Raw genomic sequence first — 22,901 nt, forward strand, 5'->3', positions numbered from 1 at the left:
GACGTTGATATTAACACTCAAGGGGGTCTAGTCTTGTGGGTTGCTTTTTACAAGGAAGAGTAGGAGGTTCAATTGATCACGGGAAATAGTACATACAGTCCACATAAAACATAATGCTATTGGTTTGATGCAATGGACATTTTCGATTTGTTTAGCCATATGTAGTATTTATTTTATGATGTTATTCTTGATATATAGATTAGAATAGTTGGCTACAATTTTAGCACTTTGATAGAACGGTGATCATAAATGTAGCCTTTCTAAGATAAGCACATCACTCTCTTGCCAAACTGGCTAAATTTTATCTGCTGGCATTGGCATCAAGTGGGGTGGAATTTAAGCAAACGATGTGCACTGTTTGAGAGGTGTGTGGACTATTCTTAGGCGGCGCTGCAGTTAGACATCGATGTTTTACAATTCGATATCAATCTGGAAGATGACAGTGCACCATGGATTACACAATGGTACTAAATGATTCAACTTAGCCTGAGAGAGCCTAAGCTAAGTTGTCGGACGTACTTGTAAATATCTACCAAAATTTGTTTCTCACCATGAGAAACTGGGGCATCCTCTTATTTATTTGCTACATTAGGAGACTGATCTATGCTTGACTCTAAAAGGGTATTTTCTGTTCTTTGTGCAGTTTATGTGTTCTTCTTTGGGCCAACTGTTAAGAAATATCGAATCTCAAGCAATGATTGTGTTAGCAGTTTATTTCTGAATATTACAAGGCAAAAGTACAATCTTTACTCTGCAACAACCGAATTTCTTAAAATTGTACAAAAGAAAATTAAACTAGTACAACATAACTCATTCCATCACAAAAGGAAATGGATATAACAACATATATAATTCATTTGTTACGAACTGAATTGGAATTCTGCAAGTAAACACAATCACCTTGAACAATTTGATATTATCTCCCGGTGCCTTCGTTGACTGTCAACTGTGAAAATACTTCTCCAGTACCAGTATTTGATGATTCAAATTCATCGCCATTATCAGCAATACTCTGAGAAGGGAAACGCTGAACAGCAGGAAAAGACATGTTAAAGGATGCATCAGTGGTGCTGTCATCCTGCAGAACTTTTTCAGTAGCCGCTTTCTGAAGCTGCAGGGCATACTCCAGACCCCAGCATACATCTGACATAGGAGGTCTCTCTGCTGAATCTCTTTTCAAACATTTTTGTGCTACCTCAAAGAATTTCATCAAGGAATTAGCTTCGATTTCACCTGCAATACACGGATCGATTATCTTCTCAAGCTGTCCCTCCTCAAAGCAAGCAATTGCCCAATCAGGTAAACTGATTTGCTCTTTTGGAACTGATTGATCTATTACAGGTCTTGCACAAAGAACTTCAAACAGAACCACCCCAAAAGCGTAAACATCAGATTTTTCAGTCAGTTGCAGGCATGTGATGTACTCAGGATCTAGATAGCCAAGAGTTCCCTTCACATCTGATATACTGACATGAGTTTGTTCCAGATATCCTGATCTTGACAGCCCGAAATCAGCAACCTTAGCAACGTAATTTTCATCTAGCAATATATTCGTAGACTTGACATCTCGATGAATGATTCCCTTGTTTGTACCAACGTGGAGGTACTGAAGACCCTTGGCAGCCTCTATGCAGATCTTAAGCCTCTGATTCCAAGACAGCACCCCATGAGTAGACGAAGCAGGACTATGTTTCGAGTCATACAGGTGATATCTGAGGGTCCCTTTTTCCATGAACTCATACACCAGTATCATCTCACCATTTTCACAGCAGTAACCAATCAAGGAAACAAGATGGCGGTGGCGAATCTTTGATAGAATCATAATCTCTGTCTCAAATTCTGCTATTCCTTGACCATGATCAGAACTGCCGCGCTTCACTGCCACTTTCAGCCCGTTTTTTATTGTGCCTTTGTACACCTTTCCAAACCCACCTTCACCAATGATCAAACTTGCATCAAAATTGTTTGTGACTCGTCGAATCTCAATCAAAGGTATAACTAAACCCAACTGCAGGTTCTGATGAGTTGATGTATGGGAAGTTGACCCATCTGAAGCCCTGTTGTGAGAACTTGTTGTACTATTCAGCAGCAAATTTCCCCACTCGAATGCTTCAGCTTGCTTCTTTCTCTTCCTTTTCTGATGAATAATGAAAACAAAAACAGCTGCCAAAACTAAAATCAGGAAAACTGCAGAAGCACTGAGTATGAATACTAAGTGGGAATCATTAGTTACTGAGGGTTCTGAAACTGTTCCATTCATTATCTGCATAATTTCCAACCCATTCAGAAAAAAGAAAGTCTTATCAGAGAATGTATCGTTTGGTCCTACACTGATGTTTATAAATCCTAGACCATCAGACTCAACAACATAGTCCTCATAAAAAGGAAACTGCCTGGTGTTCAACATATCCATCACCTGACTATAATTACTATAAATGTAAAGGTTAAATCGATACTCTCCTGCAGAAGGGCTTAAAATGTCACAGAAATGAACGCGAATAAAGTACCGATTTCCTTTGTTTGCACTGAACTGCCAAGTAAGGTTGGGAATTATTCCAGAACTAGAAGAATTTTTTGGTATTTTTGCTGTCTCATAAACATCCAATGGAGCAAAATCATTGGTTGTTTGACCCGGACCGTTGTCAATAGTCCCTTTAGTTTTATTCTCTGCATCATCCTTGTTGATGAGATACTGATCATCTGGCATCCAACTTCTCCAAAGGGTGGAACTTGATCCATTAATCTTTGGACCCCCAACATTAATCCTGTAGAGTGTTTCGAGAACTTTCGATTGCTGACTGTTGTAATTTCCCAAGCTTCCTGCAGGTGTTACACGAGGGCCTGTATCTTCTGTGATGTTTGAATTTATAGAGAAGACGATTTCTATAGCATTAACAAAAGCTATAGACGACGATGAAGTAGGCACAAAGTAAATTTTGAACTTATCTTTAACATCATTTATATTGAGGATGAACTCCTTTGTATTGCTTGAACAATTTTTAGCATTTTTCCCTGCAATACTGAGCTCAGTTAGCAGCAAATGCCCTGATGCCGAGACATAGAATTTTGCATCAGCAAGCGAAGAAGAGAAGGGACAGAAATGAAGGCGCACAAAATAAGTACCATTTTGTGTGATGACAAAGTCATAGGTTGATGGTTTTTTGAAAACTCTTGCTGTCTGGTACAAGGGTTCAGGCGGGTCTGCTGAAGAAACAGCATGATTTTTATGACGAGAGAAGTGGACTGCTTTGTTTCGTTCATCTCCGATAAATGTTTGGCCGGCAGTGGCGATGGCGTTGTCAGAGGAGCCACAGTTGATGAAGTAGTCCTCTGCAGTGCAAAGTGAGGAGAAGAGGAGGGGAAGAAACAATTGAAAGATGGAGAAAAATGAAGCAGCAGTGTGGAAGTGAAGCAAAATCATGGTGTGATGATAGAGTTTGATCGTCTATTCGTCTTACTCTGAGAGGTGAAGTTGCATTATGAGTGGTAATTATTTGAGAATAAATGCAAGTGTAGAAGAAATATCCAAAAACTGGCTTCAAGGGTGACTTCAGTTGACTTGAAAAGTTGTATAGTACTATCTTCTTGCTATGTTTTAAAGAAAATTGTGTGAAGGTCTTTTAGCCTTCAGTCTTTGATGGTTGTCCTTTTCATAAAAACAATAAAGCATGGTTGGCCATTAACTCCCTTCCTCGACGGTCAGGTCCCATGCCCTGACCGAAAATTATCTCTTATAGACCCTTCTTTTCTTTCAGCCTTAGAAAAGGATGTGCAAGGGAAAGTGTCAAATCTATGTATGTAGTACAAGTTTTTGTGTAACATATTTATTATCAGCCTAGATTTGAATATTAATACTGCAAAGCAGATAGTGCAAGTAATTATGTACTGTGTTAATCATTTTCACTATTTGCCTCTTTCCATCCTTATCACAATGAGCTTCATACTTGGAATGAAATCTTATGTCTGGCAATCATAGTCGGCAATCTCAGATCAAAATTGAACCTATTACTTGATGTTAATGAGAGGATACCGGAAACATGGCTCAGACTCGAATAACCTGAATATGACTCATTCATCATATCTAGTAGTAATAATGTACTTCACATTCATAGTAACTTTTATTAGATTTTGATCATATAAAACCAGTTGCGAACCTAAAGTCCTAGCTCTACTTTATAAATTAGTGGAAAAGCAAATTTTATGAACATGTTGTGAGCATTATATTTCTAGAAAGATAACTTGAAATGAAATTACAGCAATGTGTCTGCACAAAAATACCAGAAGCAAGCGCGAAAAGAAGACTAGAAAAAAAACTTGAGATTTGCTGCTTTTACTTAAGCAGCAACAATTACTACTGACTGAGAGAATATTTACCCAACCTAAATAAATTTCATATCATCTCCCAGTCGCATCGTCATAGGTCAACTGAGAGAATACTTCTCCGGTACCAGTGTAAGATAACTCAAGGTCAAAATCACTTATGTTCTGAGAAGGAAAACGATGAACAGCAGGTAATGGCATGTTCAGGGAAACATCTGTGGTGGTATCATCTAGCAGCACTCCTTCAGCAGCCGCTTTCTGAAGTTGTAGGGTGTATTCCAAACTCCAACATACATCTGACATTGGAGGTCTTTCTGATGCATCTTTTTTTAAACATTTCTCAGCTGTCTCACAGAATTGCTTCAAGGAATTAGGCTCGATTTCATTTGCAATTAATGGATCGATTATCTTCTCAATCTGTCCCTCCTCCAAGCAAGCAGTTGCCCAATCAGGTAAACTGATTTGCTCTTTTGGAAGTGACTGATCTATAACAGCTCTTGCACAAAGAACTTCAAAAAGAACCACCCCAAAAGCGTACACATCAGATTTTTCTGTCAGCTGCAGGCATATAATGTACTCAGGATCTAGGTAGCCAAGAGTTCCCTTCACATCTGATATACTGACATGAGTTTCCTCCAGATATCCTGATCTTGATAGCCCAAAGTCTGCAACTTTAGCCACATAATTCTCATCAAGCAGTATATTAGTCGACTTGACATCTCGATGAATGATTCCCTTGTTTGTACCAGTGTGGAGGTACTGAAGACCCTTGGCAGCCCCTATGCAGATCTCTAACCTTTGTTTCCAAGACAGCATCCCTTTGGCAGAGGAAGCGGAAATATTCTTTGATTCATAGAGATGATATCTTAGAGTCCCTTTTTCCATGTACTCATAAACCAGTATCATCTCACCATTTTCATAACAATAACCAATTAAGGAAACAAGATGGCGGTGGCGAATTGTTGACAGAATCATAATTTCTGTCTGAAATTCTGACATTCCCTGGCCATGATCAGGACTGCCTCGCTTCACTGCAACTTTGAGCCCACTTCTCAGAGTTCCTTTGTATACCTTCCCAAACCCGCCTTCACCAATGATCAAATTCTCTGCAAAATTGTTTGTTATCTGCCGAATTTCAACAAAGGGTATCTTCAAACCCAACTGCAGGTTCTGAAATGTGGAGGCATGGGAAGATGTTCCGTCTGAGATCCTGTTGTGAAAACTGAACGCGCCATACATGGGAACCCACTCGGATACTTCTTTAGACTTTTGCCTCTTCTTTTTCTGTTGATACCAGAAAGCAACAGCTGCTAGAACAATTAAAATGGCTACTGCAGATGCAACCAAGCTGGCTACAAGAGCTAGATGAGACGGACTACCATCAATTCGGGGCTCTATGGCAGTTTCATTCAGCACCTGCATAATTTCCAGTCCATTTAGGAATAGATACTTCTTATCAACTGAGACATTGTTTGGTCCTACACTAATGTTCAGATATCCAAGATCATCTGGCTCAACAAGATAATCCTTGTAAAACGGATGATCTGCTCCGGCAATATCTAATGGATCTATCACCTGATTGAAATTACTATACATGTACAAGCTAAAATTATATGGACTAGACGCAGGACTTATGATATCACAGAAATGCACTCGAACAAAGTATTGTTTGCCTTTGCTCACATTGAACTTCCAAGTAAGGTTGTTAACCATGCTGAGAGATTTTTTAGGTATTTTCGCCGTCCCATACACTTCTGGTGGAGCATCATCAATGGTGGCTTGACCGGGACCGGAAGCATAGCTAACACTATCGATCTTAGCAGGTGCCTTTTCTGTGTCACCCTTGTTGATGAGGTACTGATCATCTGGCATCCAACTTCTCCAAAGGCTGGAACTTGATGCTTCAACCTCTTTACCCCCAACGTTAATCCTATAAATTGTTTCAAGAACTTTCGATTTTTGACCCCCGTCATCTCCCAAGCTTCCTGCAGGTGTTACCCGAGGGCCTGTATCCTCTGTGATGTTTGAAGACGCGGGGAAGATTTCTATAGCATTAACAAAAGCTATAGACGACGAATGACTAGGCACAAAGTAAATTCTGAACTTAACATCACTTATTTTAAGGATAAACTCCGTGGAATTCCTCGTGCAATTTGCATCAGTTTTTCCTGCAGGACTGAAATCAGTAAGCAACATATGCCCTGACGCCGAGACATTGAACTTTGCATCAGCAAGTGAAGAATCAAAAGCACAGAAATGCAAGCGCACAAAATAAGTCTCAAATTGTGAGATATCAAAGTCATAGCTTGCTGGTTTTTTAAAAACTCTGGCAGTTTGGTATAAGGCTTCTGGCTGGTTGCTGTCTGTGTCAGTTTTGCTGCCATGACCAGAGAGGCGGACAGTGTTTGTTTTTTCGTCTCCGACAAATGTCTGGCCGGCAGTGGTGGTGACGTTGTTAGAGGAGCCGCAGTTAATGAGAAACTGCGATTGAGCATGAGCGTTATAAGGTAAGAAAAAGAGGAAAATGGAAAGTAAAATTAGGAAGATAGAAAACTGAAACAACTCCATGGTGGGATGAGGAGTTGAGGGAGTTTGATTACCTCATTTATGTGGTTGTGGATAATAATTATATGTTAGAAAATGCAATTTTTTTCAAGTGTACTTTTGTTTGAGGTGACTTGCTGTCTTTTGTTGACTTGAAAAGTAGTACATAGATACAACTATTAACTACTTGCTGTAATGTAACCAAGTTGTGATAATTCTGTGAAGAATAAGTGAATAACAGTCAGAGTAGATTTTTCGCATTTTTAGCAGCCATAAATTCCATTACGCAAATCGCAAGACCCTCACAGTACAACTTTTCTTTCTTTCTTTCTTTCTTTTTTTTTTTTTTTTTTTTTTTCATGAAAATCGAGTTTAATTCCATAACTGTCATTCATCCTACTAAAATATATAAGAGCCTATTATGTACACCCGGATGTACCGTACACCCAAGGTCATTTGCTCATTCAATCAACAAATAAGTAAAAATATTACTTGTTTATTTGTGGATTGAATGAGCAAATGACTCCGGGTGTACGGTGCACCCCGGTGTATATAACAAATTCTAGTCTATGCCAGCATAATGCTTTATATCAGTAAGAGATACTTCTTTGGATCTTAATCAAACATAGATTTGAAAGAACGAATAATGGCACTATCGTCTTTGCTTTATTCCTCTAAATGCTATCACAAACAACAGGATCGTGTTCATAGATAAACACTTTCATTACAAGACTATCTGAATTATTCCGGTACAACAACAATTTTCAAAGGTCATAGCTTATGACCAGATGGAAAAATTGTTACATGATTGAAGCTGAAATTTGAGGGGATTAGCATATTTATCAATGATCATTGATATGATATGCTGCTTAACTTTGCAAGGTACCCTCAATATGGGCAGAATGCATCTCTGCAAGAAGCTCAATGAGTGGAATCTCTACATCAGTCCAGGTCTCACGTCGAATACAATTTTTCCCGTGAGGAGTGACAACAGTGACCTCTTCTTTGCGATTAGCAAGTTCATTTGCTACCACAGCATGCATATTGTACTTACTAAGTGCTGAAGAGGCTTTGTCCAAAAGAATCAGAGAATCTGTTTCTAACTGCTCGAGTATCAAAAGGGGAAAAAAAAAAAAAAAAAAAAAAAAAAAAAAAAAAAAAAGAACTTAAAACAGTAGGATTGAATCCAAATTTATGCTCAGTATCAAACTTTTTATTTTTCCCTAAATTCAAATATTGATCATCTTACTAACTGTAAGATGCAATAAGCTTCTTATATAAAGCAGAATATCATACAAGACACATACTATGAAAAAGTTAGATATTCCTAGCACATACTAACCACATAGCAATATATCATCGATCTTATAATAGTTGAGTGGTAAGCCTCATATTTTGAGGGTGAGAGAAAATCTTTCTCCAAACATTAAAGAAGAAACTACAATGCAAAAAAAAAAAGAAAAATTAAGCTAGAATACCCTAACATGGTCCAATCATCCTATTGACCTTGGTTCTCATATAGTCATATCTATGATAATCAACAAGCACACAATCTATTACAATTCAACTTTAGGATTAAAATTTTGTCATAATTCATAACACTCTTTGTAATCTCGCAAGACTTCCTTCCAAAGGACCCACACAACCAATGTAACTTAGTGGCATAACTCAAGCACTTCGCAAAAAAGTTCAATGTATCTAAACAATTTCCAAATTCTGGGTAAGTCTCAACTTGACACAAAAATTCTATGGAGTATCTCATAAGTTGTACACACCTAAATTTATTCGGAAAAATTATCCCACCTTTGGGGCGTCTGCTAAAAATAATTCCACCTTTGGGGCATCCGCTAAAAATAATCCCACCTTTGGGTTATTTTTAAATAATCGGACGCCCCAAAGGTGGGGTTATTCCGGGCAATTTTTCCAATTTATTTCAGTTTTGAATTTCTATGTACTTAGTTCTATGTCAATTGTCCCCAAATATATGGGTCAAGTAAAGTTCTCTTGATCACCTTAAAAAACACTTCAGTCAACAGAAGAAATAACTAGTCACATGGTCCTATAGAAGTTCCTACATCCACACCAAAACAAGCAAAGACTAACACAGCCTTACAAACTCCCTACTTGCAGACTAAAACAGGCGAAGGACAATTGACGGCCCTACACAAATTATTCTACCTAATTGCCCATACCCAAAGCTAATGAATCCCCACAACCCACTTGTCTAACATCATTTTCTTTCTGCCACTAACCTGTTACCCCTTATCACAAAACTGGACAGACAAGTTTGCAAAAACTACTGAAGTATAATATTTGCTGAATGTATAATATATGCAAACAAGACTAACCTTAAAGGATATGAAATATGCCAGAGGAGCCCAGTCCTTTCTAAGCACAGAGAGCATCTTTGGTACTTGAGCAAGACGCATATCCAGGGGTCCTGCCGCAGACTGAATCTTATGTTCTGCCTGCAAATTGAATTTGCTGAGCAATGGATGAAAAAAGGAAATACTCTGTAATAATAATTTGTTACAAAACTTCCTTTGCGTTCAAGACTTTATACACACAACAGACAAAGCAACAAATGCTTTGACTCAGACAAATGGGATGTGATTTCAAGTTATTGTAGTATAATGGAACTAGTACCAAGGGGATATAAGTGATTTGATTTGTTTCAGTTATCTACTCAAGTATCTCATTTTTTTGTTATAGTTTCTAGTTCCTATGTGTGAACAATTATAATAACATGACAGTCAAGAATGGAATTTTAGTTTCTTTCCTACGAGTACTATCTATGCATGGAATCTTAGTCAAAGTGCGAAGTCTAAACCATGATAATAGTATTGAAGCAATTATATGAGATCGAAGAGCCTTAGCCCGTGGAAGGGTAGTATAAATATTTTTGCATGTTCTTTTTCCTATTTATGATAGGGTGGGGAAGATGCCGATTTTTAATAAAGATTGTAAACACTTATTTTATTTGTATTTTTTTTTAAAAAAAAAAAGGGGGATTCAGATAGGCTATTCAATGGATTGTATGATCAGTAAGGTATTTTTCAAAGAAGATTTCCAACTACAAAGATCAATAACAAACAAAGAAACTTTAATAGCTCATAACACTGGTAGGTACCATGCTCTCCCAAGGGACATAGAAATCTGAGACAGCAGCAGCAAGATAGAACATAACACGTGGCCCAAGATCCCTTAGTGCACCCGCAATCATCTGCAGCAACTGTTTTAAAAACAAGAGCAATTCAGTTATGCAGGAATGTCTGAGCCAAAAATAGGTAGGCATTTACTGTGATGCTACAAAATTTTATGGCAGAAAATTATAATAGAACTTGCTACTTGGAAAAATTGCCACTTCATAAAGCTCTATGGCCACCCCATGAGTTAAGAATCAAATTTTCAAAATGTCTATCAAATGACACAAACAGACGTGAAATGAAATATGCAAAGTAGAATCATAGTCCAAACACTCATTCCCCGTACCATATTAATAAAAGTAATGAGTCAAAAACTACCAATGTTCATGTACATTATCACGCCAATGTGTTGCTATCATCTTCAAACCAGAAGACGTAAAGTAAACCTGGATGTTGGTTTGCAACCTAAGGGATTGTTTAACATGGCACACAGTTGCAGCAAATTCCATTATCCCAAAAAGAAAATGAAGATCCACGGACAACAACTAGCACAGCTGGGACAAAGTGCTGAGCAGATGAACATAACTCATCCTTTCCCTCCCTCCAACTTCTTAAAAAAAAAAATACAAATCTAAGATATTTCAGGTACCTATCATTTAAAAAATAATAAATAAATCAAAAACCAAACACTAGCTCTGTATATCCTTGAACGCTCATATGAGACATACATAACCTGAAGATTATAGAAGGCAAAAGATTATAATTAGGGAAGCTAACCTGGAGATATTCAAAAATGGTAGTGAACTGAAGCTTTAACAAGACCCCAGATTCCACCGCCTGCCATTCATAACCCAAAATCAATCAATCAATCAATCAAAGCCTTAATCTCAATCAATAATCTCAATCTTTTCTCTAAAGGATTACAAACAGAAGGAAAAAATGAAGATTTAACAGAATATATGCAAAACACTGATATATAACAAAGATATAGGGGTCCATACTGCATGGTGATTGGAGATTGCCTTCCTTATTGCCTCAGCATGTGATCGCACTGAATGGATGTCAGAGAAGTAACGAGTATTATAAGCACGTAAAGGAGCATTTATTCTACAGACAAAGTTGGACAAGGACCGATTAAATAATAACGCATTTGTGCTAAAAGTTGATCCCCCCCCCCCCCCCCCCTTCCCTCCTCCTCTCCCCAAACCCCCATGGCACCTAGAAAAAAAGGTGAAACTTATCTAATAACAACAGAATTCAGCTTGGAAATTGTCAAAGATTTTAAGAATCATCCTGTCAACAAAAAACACCAGCTTTACTTCTTAGACCACCACAGAAACTGTAAGATCCCATTTCTTTGGCTTTAGGATTTCTTTCTCAATGCAAGTTTCTTCTGTGGTAAAGGGCAGCTAGATAAGGTCATTAGGATGATGATTCCAATTTCTAACAAGTTTTGATGATATTAATTCAGATATTATGTTTTTTCCAGGAATCTTCGGTCTTCCCAGGAAGCTAGTTTGCCGGTGTTATGAACACATATCGGTAGGTCCACAGGGAAAAAGCATATCTAGAGGGCTGTAATTTTTCTTGTTGATCATATGGCCCAAATCAGGTTTTAAGATGTCAGACAACCAGAAACTAATTTCCCACTAATAAATATCTTTCTTGATTTTTTGGCCAAAAAAAAAGGAACCGCTACAGAGTCAGACAACAGTGATAAATATTATAGGTGGGGAGAGGCTAACCTTGTACTGATTCATTAGTTGATTCAAAACATTCAAGCATCGGGTCATCAGGAAGAGATCTACAGTATGGCTGGCAGGTTCCTCTGCACCAATCATCACACAATAGCTTCAATATAGTATAACTTAAGATAGATTGCATGAAAATTTTGAATAGTTACCTCCGGTTGAGAAAGATAACAGCATATCCAGCCTTGAGAAAGTACCTGAAAGCTAAACATATTGTCACCACTCACCACTAACAAATAGAAAACCTTTCAAAAGCACTAATTACAGTATGGCACAAGTCATTACTCTGTAGATGCAGCTCCTCGAAAGCCTGAACTGAAGTTATCAATATAGCGAACGCATCTTTGCTCAAGGGGAACAGTCGTGCCACCAGAAGTTATACATACAATCTTTCTCTTGGAGGCTTCATTTCCTATAAGAAAATTGTGATCCTTAATAACTAAAGTTGTAACCATGATAAACACATTTTTATCAATAAACATACAGTAACTCACCGGATGCATGAGAGTTGTGCTCAATAAATTCCTTTAACTTTTGGCTTATGACCAAACGATCTTTGAGAGGAGGCGCAGTGTCAAAAAAGTTATTAACTTCCGCCATGAATGATTCTTCTGGGTCATTTGACCTGCCATTTGAAGACATGGACTCTTGGTTTTTTTTTCAGCCACTCTGTAGACAAAAAAAATGAATATTAAGGACACTTGAGTTTATAAACGAAAAAATTGCATATATTTTCATTGCAATCTACATAAATCAAACCAAGATAAGCATAAACAAATCCATGGGCAATGACAAAACCATAGTGCTACTTGCCACTGATCAATTGCTCACTAGTCACTAGGACCCTGAGCAGGTACATATATCAGTCCCTTTCCTAGCGTTGTGTTTACAGGCCGCTATTGACCTACACCAACTAAAGTTCCCTTGAAGATCACTTCTTCCTAGCCCCATATCACAGCAGTTGCTATGATGACAACATGCATATATTGTTGCATTGCTACAAACACGAGAAATTCTCCTAATACTTAGAAAAATAAACACAAATGAAGAACAACAAATACAACCACACACAATTCTTAAATAAGGGCATGTAATTAGAAAGAGCGACAAGTTTATAACCTTTACCAGCAAAATAATGAGTTCCTAAATGAGGACTTGACTGAAGAACTAGCTTAAATCACCCTTGTTGCATATGGATACTGACAAAATCTATTTAATTTTGAATTCTAAATTTCAATTCCAAATATAATGTTTAGGAAATTGTAAAAATTCAAATCTAGCAATTTCACAGTTAAAAAATTTCAACTATTTTTTTCACAATAAGGGATTTCACAAATTATTAGTTTATCATACAAAAAAGTCTTAAAAATAAATAGTATATATTAGTCAAAAATAAAACAGTAGTTTTCTATCAAAATTCAGAGGAATTAGCCTTAACTCTTGAATCCCAAAAAAATTAAATGAAAACAGCACAATATTGATAATCCGAGGGATAACTCAAGTGGTTAAAGCTTCTCTCTTGATTTCATAAGATTCTAGGATCGATTCTCACCCCGCCTCTTTTGGCTTTCTAAACACCAAAAAAAAAAAAAAAAAAATAATAATAATTGCTCGAATCATCACAACGAGATGATCTACGTCTAAATCTAGCTTATGCAGTTTATGATCATTGTTAAATTCAAGAGACAAAGCAATGTGAATTCAATTATAACATTCTCTTATAAATCTTCAATGGCATCAACACTCAATTTAGTGATGATACAGAAATTTTCCCAATTATATGAAATATAATACTAATCGTGCATATAAAAAAAGGCATAAAAAAAAACACTGAACAATTTATTAATTGAAAATTGATCATATAAAATTAGGTTACCTGAAAAGGGGTGGTGAGTGGCGGCGAAGAAGTGGTAGTATCTGAAAGTGTCAATATGAAGTAAATATTACACACCCAAATTTTTTGTTAGATTAATGTTATTCAAATTTAATTTGGTAAAATATAATGATCATGTATATGTATAAATGTTATAATTAATTAAATTAACAACACAATTAAAATGATGAAGAAAATGGTGGAAATAATAATAAAAAGAGTAAAGATTGAAGGTTTACTTTGGGAGAGCGAGTAGGAGGAGAGAGAACCAACAAACAATATGATGAAGAAATACGGAGGAGTACTTATAAAATGTTGAGGGGATTTTATCAAATTTTGGAGCTTGTAAAAAACTTTGGAGTAACAGAATTTTGGAACTTGTTATAAATTGGAAAACGCATTTTGACTCTTTGACTGTGTTACTCCGTAGAGGAAACGAACAAACGATCCACCACTTTTTTTTTTGGTGTTTAGAGAGCCATAATGGCGGGGGTGAGAATCGATCCCAGGATTTCCTAAAACCGGGAGGGAAGCTCGAACCACTTGAGTTATCCCTCACTTTCAAACGATCCACCACTTTGAGAGAACAAATTCATGCAAATTTTATTTGGATAGATAATGGTGTTTTTTTATCCTAGTCATCATCACTATCACATAAATTAAAAAAATTACTCTCTCTGTTTTACGGAGTATAATAATAGTAACACTATGACTGTTAAAAACTTATCAAAAGTATTTTACATGGCAATATATAATACGGAGGACATATTGGTAAAAAATAAAAAATAAAAGTAACGTATGAATAGTGCAAAATTCAAACGGTTGAGATTACGAAGTATTACGAAATGGACGGAGTAGGAGCGGGAAATGATTTTGACACACCTTTATGTGAGATCACATTTTTCTATGCACTTCTCACATAAAGGGTGTGCTAAAATCAATTAGTAATATGTCAAAATCAATTTCCAGGAGCACGAGTGCAAGACCTTATGTGGAATGACTAACAACAGTACAACAACCTTAGATATGTGAGAGTTTGAGACAAAGCATGAGTTGCAAACCATAACACATAGCAAGATTAGCAACAACCTCTATTACATGAGCAATTGAGCAGCCCAAATTACACGTGATTAAAAGTGTGAGTAAATTAACAGAGGTTGTTAATTAAGCATAGTGTAATTGATTAACTCGACTTAGGATAAGATTTTTCTACCTATAAAGCCTGAAAATTTAAGTCGGACTAATCATGATCACCTCTAAATTAAAGAGAGAGCCTCATTTATATCAATGGGTTGAATGCTAACATTAATACAAACCTAACTCGTGTAACCTCCGTTTATCTAAAGATAATATGACAACTTTAGTCTGGCAATCCTGCATTCTCATCCAATTCACATCATAAGTACTCAACCATCTAGGTAATTTAATTTAATGGAAGGGGCATTAATTATATACAAGTAAGGAGTATAATAATGCATTTTCGTAACTTGTTTAGTAGTTGCATTTTGTCATTTTTAGGGAGAAGATAATTAAACTAGAAGTATGGCCGTTTTGTACTCGCATTGTTAAATTTAACTTTTAATCACTTGTTTGTTTTATTTATTCAAATGTGTTTCTTCAAATACAATTAATACTTCATATAATGCATAATGGGTAAAAGGTAACCCGACTAAACTCAATATTTTTGACATCCTCTACGCTCAAAACTATCTAAACTTATTTTATATGTAAGTGTTTTTTTCCTTAAAAAAAAAATGTCTCCCTTTTTATGGTCATGCATACAAGCTTATGAAGATATTATGTTGGCATAGTTCCACCGAATTTTTCAACTTGCCAATATTACGAGTACTACGAAGTAAAAAAAAATAAAGTAAAATGTAACAAGCTATAATTTTAATGCATCAATGTTTTATGTGAGTAAGATGACAAATAATGTGAAGTACCGAACTTCTACCCGTTATAATGAGGTGTCAAAAACTAATTCGCCAACTCAATTTGACCTAGAAAAAAATCAATTCAAATTTCGACTCGTATAGACACAATAATTTAGCATAATTCAACTTTTAAATAGACTCAACCCAACCCAATCCATCCAAACCAACCCAAATATCCGAATTGATACCTCATATTCAAGCTACCATGGATGGAGTTGCTTTCTTTTTTGCAGTATACTTTTAAACTAGCCCTTAATTTTGGTGGAATATCTTATTTTTTGTACTCTTCTAATTACATTATTTGATAACAGCAATTGTGAATTTAATTATTCAACACTTTTTTTTTTTGGCAAGTCATATTATATCGAAATAAAGATTGAGATCGTACATCATACAAATAAGATGGCGCTAGAGTTTACCTCCTCGACCTTTTAGGAAGGGTTAGGCAGAGGATTCTTCATTTTCATGGCCCTAAAAGAACGCCCCTGAGTCAAGCTTTAGGGACTCCTAAACCAACAGGCTTAAAACAGCTTAATAAACTAACAGCTGCACCACAGGTTCAATACCTTTGCAAGCCACCCGAAAAAAGAACTTCGCACTGCTGCGCTAGTAAGTGTAACATATTGACCACTAAAGATATTTTGGTTTCGCTGGAAACAAGCATGATACACTTTGGACATCAGATGATCAGCTCTGTGTATACTAGCTTGAATAGAAATTAAGAGCTTGCTCTCAATAAGCCGTAAACCTGCTTGCTTACATTTAGAATACTCGGACAGCTCCACACAATAACAGCTGCATAAGAACACTAAAAAAATGCTAAGCATTTTTGTAGCAGCATCACAAGGCCTGCAGAAGATAAGGGAGAAGAACATTCCACCAAGTCCGCCTTTTCTGCTGTCAACCTGTTCAGAAGAGCCAACAATACCACTGATATTGTCCCATCCTCCTCCAACTGATCAGCAGCATGCTTCTATCCAAGACCCTAATATAGCATCCACTTCGTAGTTGCTGAGGAATTGACCTTGGATAAACCATTGAACCCATCTCACCCACAGCTTATCCGAGCTAAAGCCCAAAGTAAATTCATGACAGCTGCTTTTTCCATTTATGAAAATCTTTACATTTATGCCAAACTGCAGACTTTAGAAGGCATACATTCTCCTAAGACACAGGAGCTTTCTTAGACAAATTGATACCATTGTCCATAATTCCATAAGTACGCTCGGCAGCCCTACTCCAAGAAATTCTTAGGCATAATAAACAGCTAAAACCAAATGTCCTAATGAGCTGCAGCATCACAGCATAAGAAGGTTTTTGTCCTCCAAGTTTTGCTCAAACAAATGTAATCAAACTTTCAGTTAAAAAATTTCTACTCCACAATAATCGATTAAAGCTTCACTTCCAAAAATAAACTATACGGAGTAGCTTCCTTGTTATTGCATCACTATAAGCCATATACAGTCATTCCTGAAAGTCATTGCTCGACATTTTAATCTTAATAAATGGAAAAGTCAGTTGACACGACCTTGAGATAAGCCATGTGCACAGCAGCACAGGTGCAAAGCTCAGTGCTAAAAAAATTGGCTAAGTTTGCACAGCATCCACATAATCCCACCAAACTCAGAATTACCTTGTAGACTCGGGCACAGCAGTGCCATGACTGCAAGGTCTGCAATCTTAACAACATATCTACATATCAATATACCAGCTAATCAAAAGGAAATTACAAGCAAGGGAAGTTCATACATTAAGATGGCTTGATAATCAATTCCATATTTTCAAAGTTTTCATTTATTTATCCACATCATAAGGTTTAAAAAGTCACAATAACCAGTCAACGGGGAATTTTTTTGATTTACAAGACCGAAAGAACCATCATTGAGTTACAGTTTTGGCACTAATACTGAGATTCAGTCCCTTGTACTGTTCTTGAGCCATTCAAGATATGGAGCATTTCCACCAGTAATGGGCATAGCTATCACTTCAGGTACCCTGCTCAAATAATAAATTAAAAAATAATGTCCTTCAGAGCCTAAAATTAAGAATACGATGAATAATCACAGGTAAGTAGGCAACAACCATAGTCAGGTGCTCGAAATCTCACATATCAGGTATCAAACAAACGTACAAAACAAAAGGAATTTCTAATTCTCATGTTTCCTAAATATCCTGATTGATGATAAAAACAACACGTATCCAGGGAACATTGGATCATGATTATTGAAAGCAACCCTTAATATTCAGTATTTTGACATACTTTCATCATGGATGGTGATAGCAATAGGCTATAATGTAACGAAGAAAAAATGATGAGCTAGGTAACTTACTCATACTCATGGTTCACTTTAACATGCTCTGTCAGAGCATCTAGCAGGGATTCCCTGGTTTTGATTATAAGTAGCTCCTCTGAATCAGTTTGTATCTGCATAAAAAATAATCATGTAAGCTTAATGGCAAAGCCGTTGATACTTCCATGGTTCACACATGGCACATCTCAGTAATATATGGGCAAGTATCAATGCACCTCATGATGAATTGATGATGCATCAATGTATTATCAATTCGTGCTAAATAAGAATGACACAAAAGGTGAATGCAAAGAAAATACTGATTTTCAAACGAGACAGGAGCAGCATATTCCTTCTGAACATGCGTGAAGTGCTAAATTTCAATTTCAACTTCTATTCATTGGATATGACCTTTACCTCTCCATTCCATTCATAAACAGACTCAATACCTGCAAACACACAAATTTTTGGGTCAGTAGCAGTCCATTTACTCACGTGGAAACCACCACCCCCCCTCCCCCCCCCCCCCCCCCCCCACACATGACTTGAACCCTGGTATTAAAGGACTTCCAACTCCAAACCCCTTGGCAAGCTTGTATTAAAGTTTATAAGCTTACACGGTAGGTAAAGATCATAACAAATTCCAACCACAAATAGCCAATTCCAATTAAATTAAATAAGGCTGTGTGAGTGTAATATGTGATGCACAGAATGATGCAAGAACAACAGCTACAAATAAGTTGGCGTACTGATCAGTTGATGACTTCCAAGATCTATAAATCAGGCTAAATGTGGGATACAGAATTCTCAAGTAGTACAACTTTCCACGACATAAAGGAAGAAAACTTACTTAGCTCATCTAGGTAGGTGCAGTTCATTTGTCCATTGTAAACTTCCTTACTTAAAACTGTATAATCAATCTATCATCATTGAAAATTAATCTCCTTGTCCAAACGAAAATGTAAGTATCCTATGTTGACAATTTTGTTTATATTGAGTCCCATCTTCACTAAGCCATTCCACATCTCACTTCTCGTCACATCTTTGGTCAATATTTCATCCCCTAAATTTGTGCACAGAGTGAATATGGACCTCTTCATATGAGATCAAAGGAGTATAATTTCATATAACTACATAACAGCAATTATAACTAGGAAAAATTGAAAAAAATAATCCCACCTTTCGTCGATCTGCTCAAAACGAGCTAACCTTTGCATATTCTAGGAACGAGCCCACCTTGCCCTCTATTTTCTCAAAATGAGCCTTTTTACCTATGACCTATTGAATCGGTTAATTTTTTTTCTTTTTTAAAAAAAAATCTTTCTCCTCCACCTCACCACCCTCTTCCACCTGCATTCCCTGCCACCACCAACAAAACCAACCCCGCTCCTCACACCACTCCTCACCGCAACCAAAGCCACCGCACCACCTTCTCAGCAACAATACACCACCAAATTACAGCATTGACCACCACCGTCACCTTTCATCTCCGACCACCATCAGCCTCAATTAATCACAACACCCTAAAATAGAAGAGACACCCTAAATCAACCCTTGCTCGACCACCTTAAACCAAACACCCCCACCCTTGAAACATCCCTGAAACCTAAACCCCCCATTACCGAAATCATCCTCACCAGCGCCCCACCCAATTGAAATCACTAAGCCATTAACGCATCACTTGACTTCCAATGGTTATTAAACGACGCCATATCGTCATTTATAGGAGGATTCAGAAATTCATCCCTATTTTGATGGTTTAATTGCTTCCTAGCAAAATAGTTGTTGTGATTTTGATGGTTTTTGTTGCGGCTTCTAGCCTGCTAGGTGCGGTGGTTGGAGGTCGGTGTGGGGCTGCTGGTTGTGGTCGAGGCTTAGTGATTGTTGGGGTTGTATGGCTTTGTTGATTGCTAGTGGTGGGTTGGTGGCAAGCTGTTGTTACGAGCGTGGTGATTTGATGGGGGGCTGCTGGAAGCGGTGCTCGATGTGGGGCTGCTGTGGTTAATTGGTCAAGGCTCGATGGTTGTGCGGCTTTGTTGATTGCTGGTGATGGGTCGGCCGGCGGGAAAGGGGGTAGCTATGGTGGTGGTGGGGGCTGAGTCAGGAGGAAGGAGGTGGTTCTTTTTTTTTTTTAATTATCTAAGTTATTAACCAATTAGAAGGTGACACATAGCAAGTCACCTTCTAAAACCGGTTACCTAATTATAAAACTGGTCAAAGGCTTGTTTTGAGAAAATAGGGGGCAAAGGTTGGCTCGTTCCTAGAATACTCAAAGGTTGGCTTGTTTTGAGCAGATTGAGCAAAGGTGGGATTATTCTTTTCAATTTTTCCTTGTAACTATACTTTAACAGTAATGATTTATTGTCTTTTGTGATGATCATCATAGCCCATGGCATCAACTTTTTTTAGCCAATTTAGACATAGATCCTTGTAATATAAGCACTAATGGAGCCAAAAAGGAAAACATGATGACAAAGGAAACATGATGCCTATAGTTTCACTTCCTAGAAAGCTTATACATTATAAAGCATGGCTTCTTTAAGGGCTTGATGCTTGCTTGAGAAACGATGAATAAGGCATAGATCCTATAATTGTAAATAAATTACAGCAAACTTACTCTCACAAGTCAACAAATAGTATCATACTAATAATTGTATATAGCAAATCGGAGGGAAAAGTAACTTAAAACCGTCAAGTACATGTCCATAACATGATTACGGGTTCAGATGGTTGACACAATTGGTTTGAATGTCAGTAGCTTTTAGCTTAGGATGAATTGAGCTAAGAATGCAAGCAACACACCTGGTACACGATTAACGCATGCTGCAAGTCTCTCCTCAACAATGCTTGCTGCCAGCTTTTTTCCTGCATGTAAATTTGGGTTCCCATTAATTAATCATTAAAACAACGAATCCCTGCTAATCTGCTATGTTCTAAGGCAAAGCATCACCCACATAGCAATCTTCTACATAAAAACACCAAAAACAGCTTCCTTTAAGATGTTAATTCAACGGTAAAAGTCTATATCACCTTAGCAAGCATACACTTCCGCAATCTACATGTACGCTACTAAGACAGTTTGCACATCAAGGGAATCAATACAGATAAACATATACTCCTTCTGTCCCCAATTGTTTGCCCCAAACTATAAATCTACTTTATTAAGGCTTTGGGCAAAAAATGGTGCACATGGGTTGACACAAATATCAATGAGGAGAGAGATAGAGAGAGTGCAAGTGGGAAAACATGCCAAAAATAGTATGGGGCAATCTTTTGGGGACAGCTTAAAAAGGAAAGTGGAGCAAACAATTAGGGACAGAGGGAGTACTCCTTAATAACATACTACATAAAACATATTACCTACATTCTTGAATAACGACTACCTTAGGCTTTAAAGATCAAATTCAATTACTGAATTCTCTATATAGTGATTACATTTTTAAAAACATTAATCTTTACTCATATCAAACTGCTTTCACTTATAATGTTCTCATTCTCTCATATATACCTTAATAGCAATAGCCTTACCACTTTACTTTAAAAATATTTGACAGTCGAGTACTCGAGTACAATCTTAAAAGGCAATAGACACAATTCTTTGACAACGGAGAGGATATTGAAATCGAATTAAGAAAATCTCACTCTCCAACCCTTAAAACAGGAATCAATTTAATCAACAATGTAGCATTATTATACTTATAAAATGTTGTTAATTCATAATTTCAACTCCAAATATATGTAATTAACAACATAAACACCATTCATTATCACACATTCACACTATTAACTAAAAATGCCCATTCTACCATAACAATTGCATATGCAAATAAATAAAACATATCATTCTTCGACGAAAACGACAATCGAAAAAAGCAAGGGTTTAATGAACAAGAAAATAAACCTGCTTCTTTGTTAGGAACAGTGACATAAACAACAATGCTAGGCACAGTATTGCTCGTTGCCGCCATTTTTACCGAATTAAAGCTTCTTGATTGCTCCTTTGATCTGAAAATAACAGCACCATCATTAATAAAACCCTAAAAACTGATCATACAACATAATTTCCAAATTTTCAGCAATCAAGCTCAAAAAAAAAAATCAAAAAATTGGGGAAAAAATTGAGAGGGGAGAGAAAGTGAGTACCGAATGAAAGAGGAGGAGAGAGAGTGAGCTAAACCCGTTTTGGAAGAAGGAGGGTAGAAATTGGAGAAGCCTAAAGTGAGAACACAGATAGCGCCTACGATTGGAAACCTACACCGTGTTGTAGAGGATCGTACCGCCGAGGAGAAGGAGGAGAAGAAGGGTCTAGAAGTTGAAGAACAGAGAGGTGATACCATTTCTCTGTTTTAAGGTTTTTGTGTCATTTGCTTTACTTTTACTTTATTGTACTATACAATCTAATGTTTAATTATTTTATGATTTGATTGAAATTAATTTAATTTAATAGTATTTGTCAAAAATAATAATAATAATAATAGTATAGTCTAAGTGTGTAAATGTAATTCCCTCAAAAAAAAAAAAAAAAAAAAAAAAGTGTGTAAATGTGAATGTGTGCTACCTTTGGTTTGGGCTGGTCCAGAATCCAGATAGGTAATCCCTTCTTTTCTGGGTTGGGGGCATGAAATTCATCAATGAGTTTTTTGAGTACATATATACAGTACAAAGGATTCCCAAGGGTTCAATAAGCATGAGAAGCATAGTTGCATACTTGCATAAACGAATTGTCCAATCTACACTCGGGTGTAAGTATGACTGCACGAGGGTCAATGGACATGATCGTCCAATCTACGCTCAGGTGTAAGTACGACTGTACGAGGGTCAATGGACGTGTCACTGGTGCATGATGTGCACGAGCTTCAAATGTATAAAGCTCGATGGGGTGTGTTGTCTTGTGTATAGCAAAGTGTGGCTCTTGAATAGTGTTGAGTAGATACACTCGAGTGTATAGTATGATTCACGCTATAAAGATATACAGTATAAAATTGTTTCAAAGATCGATACTCGTATAGTCATATATCTATCAATATATTAACTTAATTCGA

At 36.9% G+C, this 22,901-nt stretch overlaps 4 protein-coding genes across 6 annotated transcripts; all 4 read right to left on the reverse strand.

The window, feature by feature from the left end:
• Positions 1 to 687: 687 nt before the first annotated feature.
• Positions 688 to 3,568, reverse strand: LOC145639291 (putative receptor-like protein kinase At2g23200). 3 transcript variants are annotated; one of them, XM_081690492.1, is made up of 2 exons: positions 3,124 to 3,568; positions 688 to 3,012 (listed from the first exon to the last, which is right to left on the reverse strand). In XM_081690492.1, exons 1-2 carry the CDS (start codon positions 3,419 to 3,421, stop codon positions 917 to 919), a joined length of 2,394 nt encoding a protein of 797 aa, XP_081546618.1. In that variant the 5' UTR covers positions 3,422 to 3,568; the 3' UTR covers positions 688 to 916. The 3 variants fall into 3 exon arrangements, with proteins under 3 accessions (XP_081546618.1, XP_081546617.1, XP_081546616.1); XM_081690491.1 differs by having other exon boundaries at positions 688 to 3,045; XM_081690490.1 differs by having other exon boundaries at positions 688 to 3,568.
• Positions 3,569 to 4,082: 514 nt separating this feature from the next.
• On the reverse strand, positions 4,083 to 7,376 carry LOC145639292 (putative receptor-like protein kinase At2g23200). Its single transcript, XM_081690493.1, has one exon. It carries the CDS (start codon positions 6,886 to 6,888, stop codon positions 4,396 to 4,398), a length of 2,493 nt encoding a protein of 830 aa, XP_081546619.1. The 5' UTR covers positions 6,889 to 7,376; the 3' UTR covers positions 4,083 to 4,395.
• A 132-nt stretch (positions 7,377 to 7,508) lies between these two features.
• Positions 7,509 to 13,970, reverse strand: LOC145639293 (phosphopantothenate--cysteine ligase 2-like). The gene is made up of 11 exons (XM_081690494.1): positions 13,874 to 13,970; positions 13,638 to 13,678; positions 12,256 to 12,430; positions 12,047 to 12,173; positions 11,914 to 11,958; positions 11,756 to 11,838; positions 11,012 to 11,061; positions 10,788 to 10,847; positions 9,995 to 10,096; positions 9,213 to 9,332; positions 7,509 to 7,967 (listed from the first exon to the last, which is right to left on the reverse strand). The coding sequence occupies exons 3-11, from the start codon at positions 12,401 to 12,403 to the stop codon at positions 7,734 to 7,736; spliced, it is 969 nt and encodes a 322-aa protein (XP_081546620.1). The 5' UTR covers positions 12,404 to 12,430; positions 13,638 to 13,678; positions 13,874 to 13,970; the 3' UTR covers positions 7,509 to 7,733.
• Positions 13,971 to 17,314: 3,344 nt separating this feature from the next.
• Positions 17,315 to 22,254, reverse strand: LOC145638221 (protein CutA, chloroplastic-like). The gene is made up of 6 exons (XM_081689187.1): positions 22,003 to 22,254; positions 21,761 to 21,864; positions 20,662 to 20,724; positions 18,277 to 18,308; positions 17,899 to 17,993; positions 17,315 to 17,563 (listed from the first exon to the last, which is right to left on the reverse strand). The coding sequence occupies exons 1-6, from the start codon at positions 22,194 to 22,196 to the stop codon at positions 17,482 to 17,484; spliced, it is 570 nt and encodes a 189-aa protein (XP_081545313.1). The 5' UTR covers positions 22,197 to 22,254; the 3' UTR covers positions 17,315 to 17,481.
• Positions 22,255 to 22,901: the final 647 nt, after the last annotated feature.

The sequence above is a fragment of the Chenopodium album genome, chromosome 7 (assembly GCF_948465745.1).
Source record: "Chenopodium album chromosome 7, dcCheAlbu1.1, whole genome shotgun sequence".
NCBI lineage: Eukaryota > Viridiplantae > Streptophyta > Magnoliopsida > Caryophyllales > Amaranthaceae > Chenopodium > Chenopodium album.